This window comes from Thermobia domestica, chromosome 13 (assembly GCF_964235325.1).
Source record: "Thermobia domestica chromosome 13, izTheDome1.hap1.1, whole genome shotgun sequence".
Taxonomy (NCBI): Eukaryota; Metazoa; Arthropoda; class Insecta; order Zygentoma; family Lepismatidae; genus Thermobia; species Thermobia domestica.
Genome location: NC_137466.1, coordinates 208,535,571 through 208,548,418, shown reverse-complemented (window position 1 = coordinate 208,548,418; position 12,848 = coordinate 208,535,571). Strand labels below are relative to the sequence as shown.

General features: G+C 35.2%; 1 protein-coding gene across 1 annotated transcript in view; it reads right to left on the bottom strand.

Moving 5' to 3' along the window:
* LOC145667478 (sodium channel protein Nach-like) overlaps positions 1 to 12,848 on the bottom strand; it is a 72,065-nt gene that overhangs the window by 2,216 nt on the left and 57,001 nt on the right. The window contains exon 9 of the mRNA XM_081734955.1: positions 448 to 554. Coding sequence (XP_081591081.1) covers positions 448 to 554 — 107 coding nt within the window. The remainder of the gene's footprint in view (positions 1 to 447; positions 555 to 12,848) is intronic.

The following is a 12,848-nucleotide window of genomic DNA, read 5'->3' as shown; positions in this document are numbered from 1 at the left end:
GAAAAATATTAACACAATCTCCCCAGAAGTCTCTGAGAAAATGATTTTAAAAATTTAACTCATGAGTAAACTACAACTTGCATATTTTTGTCATAACAAATTGTTAATCTTATATTGTAGGGTTATTAAAAACACATATTTACAAAATATGAACAAAATGACCTGAGTCTTATCTGAGAAAACTCGCCACCACGATCAGCTTAAGCTACCCTTTCAGATAAGAAATGATTTACACCATAATACATGGTTGTTAATGAAATGTTGATTAAATGAAATTGTAAAGTGTTTTTGAGAAAATCCCACATTTTGATTTCAGAGTAAGAATATTTCATTTAAAAAATATTGTATAAAAACCTTACGTTTAAGCAGTTCTTGATAAACAATTTCACAAACAAACGTTTTGTGATTGACTCTAAATGTTATATACTTTTTTTAGATCTTACTCACCCATCAAGTAATCCCAAGAAGTTATAACCTCTTTTCTATATCGTATTACTGAAATGTCTCTATAAAACACATGCAGCATGGAATGATTTGTTATCTCCAGCCCTTCTCTGTGAATACAAAAATAAGTGAAAAAGCACTATGTCTAAAGTACAATTGGTTTAATGTTCTTACAGTATAATGAGACATTATAGAAAAAGTTTCTTCAGCACATAAGAGAACCTATTTTACTTTTCTTTTTTTTAAAAAAAAAAGAAAAAAAAAGTTCATTTCCAGTCACACAAATTTCACAGAAAAGATTAAATATTCACTTATTAAAAACAGAAAGAGCACAAATTCTACCAAATATCTGTTGTTATCAATACCAAATTTACTAATTTTAATGTTTCTACGAGTAAATTCAATTGCTTGTTTCAGAGTTTCAATTGTCACGTCTTTCGTGAAATGTAAATTAAATAGGAATTTTGGAAAGTAGTCTTCTAATTATTAGAATGTATTCTATTTTCTGCCAATTCGTATGAGTTTACTGTAAGTTATCATAGTTTAATTAGTTGTAATTAAGGTAGTTAATAACGGAAAATAACTCCTTACTAAATAGCAGAAGTAGAAACTGCTTGTGTGGTAAGGGCTTTGATTTAACTTGGGCAATAAGTACTTTTCATATCTCGGGAACTATGAAGTTTACAGGGATCAGGAGTCGATACAGCTAGAATCGATTAAAAGCTTCGACTTAACGTTGGCCATAAATACTTTTCGTTATACAGTGCGATTTCAATAGCTCGAAGCCGAAGGGAGTGGAGAAAAATTCAAGTCATCGAGTTTTGCGAGTAACCTAGATGGTCACAAAAAATTCGAGATACCAAGGTTCAGGGTTCCTAATTAAAAGTGACTATATAACCTCTATAGCTCGAAGTTTTATTCATTTAACCTTTAAAACTCAAATTATGGAGGTTCCTTAAATTCAATAAGCTAATTATTAAAAATAAAATACTGCATATTTATTGTTTTCGAGAAGGGCTGTCATGTCTAGATATTTGTAAAACACAATTACAGTAGTACACATTAGCAGCAATGACAGAATTAGCAAAATAACAATGAAGTAAAAGCATAGAGCTATAGTTATCAAGGTCACATTAAAAGAAATTTGAATTAAAGAGGTTAGTAGACGTCGACTTGTAGAGGTTCAAAGATACGAAAGTTTGAGTTACAGAGATTTTTAAATATGATTATGAAACACTTAAAATTTCGATTATCAAGGTTGTAATTTTTGAACATTCGACTTTCAAAGGTTATTTTAATATTGAATGTTGTGGAGAGTTAAGGGAATATGAAAAAAAAATATTCGAGTTACCAAGGAGCAACTATATATCTCGGGTATATGAAGCTGTTTCGACAGTAAAAAATGGCATAACACTACAATATAAACTGCAGATACGTTAATACACGAGTACATATAGTAACGTTATGGGACGTAATAATGTTGCAATTTTATAATACTTATTATTAAAAGAAAATGTTTCACTCCGTGAGTAACAGTAATGTCTAATAGCTAACACTCGTCGCTCCTCTACGTTCGCCACCTGCCTGACATCAATAAACGAAGCCAGCGAGCAAGCAATTAGAAGATTTTAAAACTATTATTTCGGTTCGGTTATTCTAAAATAAGACAAGGATATGACTATATTTCAATTCGATCATTCATATATATATATATATATATTAGGGATGGCCAAAATTTTCCGGAATCCGGATTCCGGAAATTTTGTTTTCCGGAATCGGAAAATTTACTTTCCGGAATTCGGAAAAATTCCGGATTTCGGAAAAAATCCGGATTTCGGAAAAAATCCGGAATTCGGAAAAATTCCGGATTTCGGAAAAATTCCGGAATTCAGTAAAATTCCGGATTTCGGAAAAATTCCGAAATTCAGTAAAATTCCGGAATTCAGAAAAAATCCGGAATTCGGAAAAATTCCGGATTTCGGAAAAATTCCGACGTTCGGAAAAAATCCGGAATTTAGAAAAAATCGGAATTTTTCCGATTTTACTTTCCGGATTCCGGAAAGTAAAAATTCTGGAATTATCCATCCTTAGCTAATAGCTGTTAAAAGAGAAACACAATAATGAATAGGCTATATATACTGTATTAATTTCTTGTAGTTGGATATGTCTTTATCATTTACGTAGACAATTGCTACTGCAGTTATTTACTACTTTATGAGAAAGGTCTTATTTTCACACACAAAAAAGTCGCCGGTATGTCTCAAACATTATCGCGTTCCCACCTGCAGCTGCTCCAAAGCACTGCAAACTACTTTCTAACCAGGCGAAAGGCAGTGAAGGAAAATAAATCTCAACAAATATTCTAATAACATTCGCTTTTTGTCAACATACCTACAGTGAGCGCAGAAAGTGTTCGTACACCGTGCATACTTTATATTGAAAACAGCTAGCATGAGAACGGGAGGTCGAAAATATATATATAAGCAGAATTAAGACTACACATTCATACATTTTATTTCTATATACAAGAGAAAGGCCAAACAAACACAATCACTGTTTTGTTCAGAAGAAAAGAGAGAATTCCTTTTTTGTAAACGCAAAAAGTCACCGTACAACTGGAAGACCAAGAGTGTTGAGTGAACAAGTTAAACGTTACATTATTAGGGAAAGAGAAAAGGTTCCAAAAAGTAGTGCTGTGCAATTGGCAACGGATCTGGAAATACGCAGTGTTAAAGTATCAGCCAGTACAGTGCGGAATATTTGCAGGGTATCATGGTCGGATAGCCAGGAAAATGTTCTGGGTGAACAAGACAAATCGTATAAAGAGATTAAAGTTTGAAAAAGAGTATAAAGATAAGGGATCAGGCTTCTTTCTGGAATAGGTTCATATTTTCGGACGAAAGTAAATTTAATTTTATCGAGTCCAATGGGAGGCGTATGGTATGGCGCAAGGTGAATACAGAGATGAATCCTCAAAATCTCGTTCCTAAAGTAAGACACGGAGGAGGGTCCGTGCTCGTCTGGGGTTGTATGAGTGCCTCAGGAGTGGGTCGTCTCCACCTTATCGATGGAGTGATGATCCACAAAGTGTATATTAACATATTAAAGGAATATCTCCATACTAGTGCGCAGAAGATGGTTCTTGAAAACAATTTATTGTTCAGCAAGACAACGACTCCAAACATACAGCGGAAAATACTCGATTGTGGCTACTCTATACAGGGGCGGATCCAGGACGGACTTCTGGGGAAGGGGCGGTCGGCAGTAATACTGCTACTTTTAAGAGCTCCAAACTTGTTATGGATGGGTTTATTTATATATAAAATAAGAAAGTTTCCTCTTGTGGGGGAAGCGATGGCCCCGATCGCCCCCCTCTGGATCTTCCCCTGAGGTTTGCTATCTTTCTCAAAGACTTACCCTTCTTATGCACTTTAATAATTACTTTTCTTGTCTCCTCATTTGTTTCTGTTCGGTTGCTTCCCATTTCGACAGCCCACCGTGCAGTTTTTTCACTCCTATTCACAACTAAACTCATTCTGTTACTCGTCATGCTATACAGAGGTGTATACTCAGGTGAACACTAGTGAACCCCAGTTGTGGTATCTTTGTTTCGTATTCGTACGTCAGGTGTACGATCACTTTTTGCGTCTACTCTATATATTTTCTACGGAATTTATTTACTTTCTGACCATTAAACTTGTCTTTGAGGTTCTTTATTGATATATTCATAAAGCTTAGTTTTCATTATTCATATTGTGTGTGTTATTACACTTCTTAAATTTTCTGTTTCTTTTTCGCAGGCATTCTCGTTTCAATAGCATAGGTGTACGAACACTTTCTGCGCTCATTGTATGTACAGTAAATACAAATTTATAATTTTTGACTTTACGAAGTATACAATGTAATTGTTCAATAATTAACATAAGCAGGCATTCATTAATTTATATTAATATAATAGTTAACAAAACTAATAAGCGGGTGATTGATGACTCAGTGGTAGAGTTTTCATCTATGGTATTCTAACCCAGGACATGTGGGTTTTCTATGGCTAATTTTGTGTTCGAAAATTTTCCCGGTGGTACTCTTGGTTCCCTTTCTTATATTTGTTCCATCATCACTCATTAACGAATTTAGTTTATCAAAACTCTATAGCCATATATTCATTCTGTCCGTCAGTGAAACAAACAGTCTCAAGAACTATCTGATGGATTACCAATCAATTTTGGCCATGATGTACAGAGACAATAGTTAAGAATCGAGTTCCCTGATGAATGTAATATTCAAACCGGAAGCGGTACAAATCAACCATTTCCGGTTTTAACGTTAATCATTATATAGTAAATATGGTAATAGATAGCGAGAAGCGGTTTCCAGTAATCGACATATAGGCCTATAACATTCATGTAGATAGAATGTTACCCAGTTTGTGCATCTGCTGAAAATAATGAGCTTAGGTATTTAGAGAGCATTTTCCGCTTTAGAAAATGTGTGCTTGGTAAAGAATGTAGAGAATTAGCTGAGTCAGGCACGTAGCTAGAATATGGTAATAGGAAGGGGGGGGGGTCTGTCACGAAATACTGTGGTTATTTACCAGGGGCTCAATCATTCTAAACTATTTTATTGGCAATATATATTGGTTCGTTTAGCCAAGATTTCTAATGGGGGCATGATATGAAATACTGTGGTTACACACCAGAGGCTCGATCAATCTAAATATTTTACTGACAACATACCCATATTGATTGGTTAGGACAATAAAATGAGGATATATTAGTAAGTATTTTAATAAGAAGCTATGAAGAAATCTCGAGTAAAAGAATATAAAAAAAGTATTGAAAAAGATATCGTCTTCCGAGGTCATTCGAACGGTGTCGAGAATTTTGCGTCTGGGAAATTTGCGCCCTACCTCAAGAACAGGGAAAATTGCGCCTGCGATGTACCTCCACCGGGAAGTTTGAGCCCTGCGAAATAAAAGAACCTACTGGAGCTTACGCATTTCCTCGGAGGGGCTGACATTACAGCATAAACAATCCTCCCCCCACATCCATGCCATTTGTGATTTATTTTCATTGTGGCTATATAAGGGGAGAATAAACTTCAATATAAGCCAAAAGAACACAACGGATCAACGCAATCACTGCTTCTTCCAGAGATGATTTTGGGGGAACACTGGCCTCCCCAGAGCTCTCAGAGTGCCCCCTCGGAGGAGACCAAAATAATACGTCTATAATATAATAATAAATAGAATAGTACCAGCAGTGACCCCCCTCTGGAATACTAAATGTGCCCCCCGGAACATTTTTCCTGAAAGAACGACTGAACGCAATTGTGTGTTTGAAGTGTAATTCCAGCAAGTAAACACACTGTACATAGTTTTCTTGATAATATTACTGAACTGATTTTACATTCACTTTACATTTTCTTTTCTATATTTTGTGTCCTGAAAAGCCAAACAACTCGCAAGGATTGTGAACAGAGATATCTGGGTAGAGCCAAACAGCCTTTTGTAGATTAAATTATACTCTTTGATTATATTAATAAATAATTATATATCAGTCATTTATACGTTTATTGTAAATTTTGTAGTATAATGAAAAATTGTATTTGTATGGATTGCCCTTTAGTGAACTAAAATTGTATTTTTTTTTTCATTTGTTCGGAATATTATAACGGATGGAGTAACTCACTGAGACGATGAGAGGCAAGCCTAGTTCAAGTGCGAGTGGAAGTTACTTTACACAATACAATAATAAGTTGAATTGTAGGGCGCTAACATCCCAGTGCAAATATATAGCCGACGCATTTTCCCCTCTTTTTGGGGTAGGGCGCAAACATCCCAGTGCAAATATATTGCGAGCGCATTTTTTCCTATTTTTGTGGTAGGGCGCAAATTTCCCGGGCGCAAAATTCTCGCATTCAAGGAAAATATAATGTCTGTGAAGTTGACAAGCCACTTATGTCAGACTCCAATTTCGACTTTAAACGTCGCTAGTGCTACGTTAATGTTCGATAGTGACGCAAATCGTTAGTACTCCAACTGCATGCCAACACGCCCACTTCTAAGAATCATCTCAAAAATGAGTTTAACCGTTAGAGCAAGTAAGTGCTCATTGGTGCCATTAACATTAACGTTAAAGCCTCCATCGTACGGCCCTTTGAGTAATAACAACACCACGTTTTTTGCTAGTCTCAATGCGTCCCTATATTCTCGCGAACATTCTGACGTGCCCAAGTTAGTTACTTTTTGGGGGGGGGGGCTATTGTTTATCTGTTATTGTTTATTGTTTATTACTAGTCTGCAGAGTAGTCCTTACATTAATATGCCATTGTTCTTGATAATCATTGCGTATTTACAAGCAATTTGTTATTACTGTTAGAAGATATCAAAAAACAACAGATAAAATCTACTACTTAACGGTTCATATTTTTCTTTTACAGTACATAAACGATTAATAATAATAATAATAATAATAATAATAATAATAATAATAATAATAATAATAATAATAATAATAATAATAAGACTATTCCAGCATAAAAGTTATCAATTGCATCACACTGGTAACAAGCGACGCATATTTTAACTTCATAAAAAATCGTTTCTCATGTTTTTCTGGAAAACTACGTATGATAACATCTTCATTATGTCAAGTTGTTTATCTCAGTGTGATATATGTCTTACCTCTGGACAATATCACAGTAAAACAAAAATTAAATATTAGGAGTACATCGTACTTTTGGACTACATCTCATTAACCATGGGAAGATTGAGTAGTGTATACTTTAGGATGTAAGTTTCAGCTTAACTTGCATCATACATTCTTAGGATTACAAAAAGGAAATTTGTTCGTTTGCATTTGAACAAAATTCTTAGGATTACAAAAAGAAAAAATAATTTTTCCGAAATCCGAATTTTTTTCGAATTCCGGATTTTTTCCGAAATCCGGAATTTTCCCGAATTCCGGATTTTTTCTGAATTCCGGATTTTTTCCGAATTCCGGAATTTTTCCGAATTCCGGATTTTTTCCGAAATCCGGAATTTTTCCGAAATCCGGAATTTTCCCTAATTCCGGAATTTTTCCGAATTCCGGAATTTTTCCGAAATCCGGAAATTTTCCCGAATTCCGGAATTTTTCCGAATTCCGGATTTTTTCTGAATTCCGGATTTTTTCCGAAATCCGGAATTTTTCTGAATTCCGGATTTTTTTCGAAATCCGGAATTTTTCCGAAATCCGGAATTTTTCCGAATTCCGGAATTTTCCGATTTTCTTTCCGGATTCCGGAAAGTAAAAATTCCGGAATTGGCCATCCCTAATATATATATATATATATATATATATATATATATATATATATATATTGTATTTCTACAGTACAGTAATGTTTATGATGATTTATTTGCAACTTAAACTAGAGGGTGTTTCAAAATGACTATCGGGGAGGCTTTGTAGTATGTATTGCATTTAACGTGCAATTAACGTATAAGTAATACATCAAATGAAAGAGGAACTCAAACAGTTTTGTACGCACGCATGCGCATGCACTGTTTCCTCTGTTTGCCGTTAGAAAGCGCTAGTAGAAAGATAACGACTGCTGAGCATAAAGCTTTTTGTGTTTTACATTTTGCAAAGACTGAATGTGCAGTTACAGTGCAACGTGGTTTCCATATTCGGTTCAATTGCAATTCACTAAGTGATAATAACATCCGCAGATGATAATATCAGTTTTCAGTCACTGGCTATCTGTGCAAAAGGAAGAGTGTGGGACGATCAAGAGTAATCGAAGAACGTGTTGAACGAATGAGAGAGTCTTTCACGCGTAGCCCCAAGAAATCAATTAGGAAGGCTAGTCGTGAATTATGAATTCCAGTGACGTCTGTGTGGAGAATTTTAAGGAGGAGCTTCTCCGTGGCTAAACGGTTAGCGTACGCGCCTTTGACGTGGGAGTCCTGGGTTCGATTCCCGGCAGGAGCTCATGTGGTTCGGATTCCACGTTAATCAGTAGGTCCACGTCTCATATAGCCTCGCTGCTGAACGGGACATTAAACTCAAAATCAACTCAACTCAACTCAATTTTAAGGAGATCGAGGAATTTAAGGAAGAGGATTCAAGCAGTTGTTGCAACAATTACTCCAAACACCGGTTGTCTGTGCAAAGGGAAGAGTACGGGACGACCAAGAGTGACTGAACAACGTGTTGAATGAGCGAGAGAGTATTTCACGCTTAGCCCCAAGAAATCAATTCGGAAGGCTAGTAGTGAATTATCAATTCCAGTGATGTCTGTGTGGAGTATTTTAAGGAGATTGAGGAATTTAGAAAGAGAATTGAAGCAGTTGTTGCACGTCTATCGAATCGATGTGTGCCGTGTGACGAATGGTGCTTACATTGAACACTAGTAGGTAAAACTGTTTGAGTTGTTTTTCCATTTCATGTATTATTTATAATTGTACGTTAAATGTAATAAATACTATAAAGCCTTAAATCACCGATATTCATTTTGAAACACCCTGTATATTATTTCGATTGAATAATATGGAAAAGGATATTAACAAACATGAACATGCTTAATCGTGTATTATTAAAACATAGACCATAATCATGTTTAGATGTACCGGTAAGCATTAATGTTTGTGTAACCGCAAGTTAGTTGGTGGGCAAAGTAAAAGAAAGTGTTACATATAAAGAATTATAACTACTAATTAAAGACAATTTCAATTTATTAAAAAAAATGATTATTAAGATAACAAATTATAACGGTATTATGGCATGAAACTTCTATCATTATAGCTGCATCGAAGAATCGGGTGGTATTTAGTATCTCCCCCAAATCCATTGACGGCTCCGGAGCGGGTACAGTGACTTATAGTGAGCCTCAGTGGCGTATTTAGGGGGGTGGCTTCCGGGCTTTAGCCCCCCGCGAAATCTTACTTAGTATAGTAAAGTAAATGAAATATCTTGCAGAATTTTCACATTTCTAGACAAAGCCCCCCCCCCCCCGAAAGTTAGCAAAGCCCCTCCCGAAACAAAATCGTAAATACGCCACTGGTGAGCCTTATGAATAATTACTAAGAAACAAAGTTAACAGTTCCGACAATCATTCAATGAAAACCTCGGAACATCGAGTCAAAGTAATGAATTCAATCTTCACCAATTCATCATTCAGTGTATTCACGACTATGAGTGTTAACTATCAGTAATCGATTATCAGTATGAGCGTTGACTATCAGTAAACAAAAATTATAGCAAATTGTTTGTATAAAAACTCAGGTTATCAATTATGTGCAAATTCTCTTTTCTTATCATTAACTGGCCTCAAACACAACTGTTTTGGCAGGGGCCGCGTTTCTGTCAAAAAAAAAACACCCATTTTACGGACTTGCATTAAATAACCTTTTTACATGGCAACACTGCATCAACTTTGTCACATTTTCACATCAATGGATAAATGTTGATGCATACTGCACACATACACAGAGATTCACCCACAAGAAATCAGTTCTCTGCAACTGATACTGATTTTCTTCCTTTTGTACATTTCTTTTTATTAGTTTACATTTTCAGTACTTTCTTTCGTTACTACAGAAACGTTACAAATTCCAACATTGGTCATGACCTCGAAAACATCTACATAGAACACGTTTACATTTGTTTCAAGTCTCAGACCTTTATCGTTCTTGTTTCAAATGATATACGCAATCAAACTTTGGGTTGCGTAACTTTACAGACATATTGTATGAAGAACAATTATCATAATGATTCGGTGCACTTTGCGGTAAAGACCGCTGCACTCCCCAAATTCATTTCAAATAGCAAAAGTTATTCCAAGACAGAAAATTCACAAATTCGAAGTGGGTAAAATCCCACGATTCTTGAAAATTCTCTCAAAATCACTCAACATCTCGCTTTGTAGCAAGCACAAATTCACAACAAACATTCTTCATATCACAAGAAAGAAAAAAAAATCAAATGAATTCTAAACACTTTCTATGCTTAAACTACAATAACACAAACATATATGTCAAACGACTCGAAAACTCAAACAACACAGGGCGTTAATCAACCACATAGCGTAAGTTATCCAATACTGTAACTAACTAACTAACTCTATGGCCTATGGAACCCGGAGGTTCAATGCCGCGTTCACAAAAGCTCTCCACTGATTTCTATCCTTAGATAACTGCATCCAGTTTCTACTTTGTATTCCAATCTCTGCGAGATCCATCTTAATATTGTCCTCCCATCTGCGCCTAGGTCTTCCTAATGGTCGTTTTCCGATGGGTCTTCCAGTCAAGACTTTGAAAGCGTTTCTACTTTCTTCCATTCTAGCTACATGACCCGCCCACCTAAGCCTCCTAGACTTGACGACCCTAACAATCTTGGATAAATAATATCCAATACTATAACAAATTATAAATGCAATTGCGTATATTAGAGCTACAAATACCAAGCCATAATGTAATATACCATTACAGTTGAAAGTAATGGCAATTTTTTTTTACGCACCCTGTACCTAGTAATTTTTTTTTTAATTCAATTTCGGTTTAGTTACACAATTTATTTACTCTCTCTACTTCGAATTAAATATAATGAACCCAAAGGTTTCGTTAGTAACCATATTCCCACTGTATAATATATTTATTTATATTTTGATTAAGTGTAAAACCCATTTTCGGATATATAACTTGAATAGTTACAAGGTTTACCATTCTGACGTCATACCGAAACATAGTTCCGTTATTGGATATAAATTTTCTTAATTTCAGACCAATGTAGAATTTAGTCAGGTACCTAATCTTTCCCTCACCCCCTCTCACTAGTCCATAGTCACTTTCAGATCCGGTTATATCTGGATTTGCCAAATTTCTATTTGCTTTGTAATTTCCGCGGCTAAAGTTTTCGTTCTGATTGGAGGAATTATCTTACCTCTGGCTTTTTCGGCGCAATGTTATCAGAATAATTGAAGACACACTAGTAGGAGCAGCTTGTGATTTTCTTGCCACATATTTTTCGGGAAGGTCTCAAATTTCCAAGGACAACTAAGGTAACATATAATGTAATTCAATAGTTAAAGATTTACAACGGAATAGGAGCCCGGAAAATCCACAAATTTTGGTAAAGAAGCTGCACTTCAGTGAAATAACAAATTCCAGTTCTGTTTTCTAGGAAGCCATGTTTGCTGCCCAGCTATAATAGCAGAAGTGAAAGAGTGACTTTATTTTTTTTGTTATTCCAAATTCAATTAGGGATTAGGGACATTACGACCTGATTAGTGCATGTTGGTCGTGTATACAGTAAATGTGATTTATCATTATTTATTTCGTAATTGCATGTATGTAGTAGGTTTGATAGTACTGTAAATAATCATAATGGCAGCTTAAGTTAGCTTAAAAGGGCTCCTATCCCCTTTTCTAAATTGAACCAGTTCTAGCAGGGGAATGGGTTAGTTATTGTTCGTTTTAGGGCCTTTTCCCCTTTCAGGGGAAGGGTCCCTCCATAAACCTCGTTAAGGTGCCCCCAGGGCATCAATTTTTGGCAATCATTATGTAAACAATTGGTCAGGTCAATTAGACCTAGTGTTACTTTTCTCATTTTTGACCCCCTTTAAATTAAATAGAGCCGACTGTATATATCGACGAGGGAGTAATGTATTTTAAATCTAATGTGTTAGGTTATTTTCGTCAACATGCATGTAACTAAATGGTGCATGTTTAGTTTAGTTAGTTGTCTTTATGTATAGTACTAACAGTGGTGTATGTAGTTAGTAGGTTTGTGTGAGTGTGTGAATTTTCGATTTGGACAGTGTATATATATGCTTTAATTTAGTACCATTTTGCTAACATAAATAAACCAGAGTAAATATTAAATTTCTGATTAATGAGTACAAGTATACATTTCAGTACACGGTAAATTATGCCTCCACTACAGCGCTATAGCGTCAGTTTTCGGTAGTCAATTGTTTGTTGACAGTACGACATCGCATGACTTAGTGATTTAGATTGTTTGATTTTGGACAGTTATTCTCAAATTACTTCCCGTGGACATGGTTTTCGGTTCAGATGAGTATACCTTCGTATAAAATAGCATGAGATCTTACTGTACTGAAAATTTCAGCTTGCTAGGTCCAGTAGTTAATGAATAATCCGCTGAAATAAAGAACACCTATTTTCTTAATAGAAGTAAAGCCCATATGCTATTACTGTTTGTTTAAAAATGTAGTATTAAATTCTTTTTTTTCCCGTGGCTGTAGAAAATTCCATTGTTGCTTCAGTTTTATCAACAAATCAGAAATAGATTAATCGTTGACAATTTAACTTTCCGTAAATACATGTATGATTTTTTTTTTAAACCTGCAAGGTAAATACAATTTGGGTGCTTCGAAATAAAGAGTACGTGGTTCGATGAATG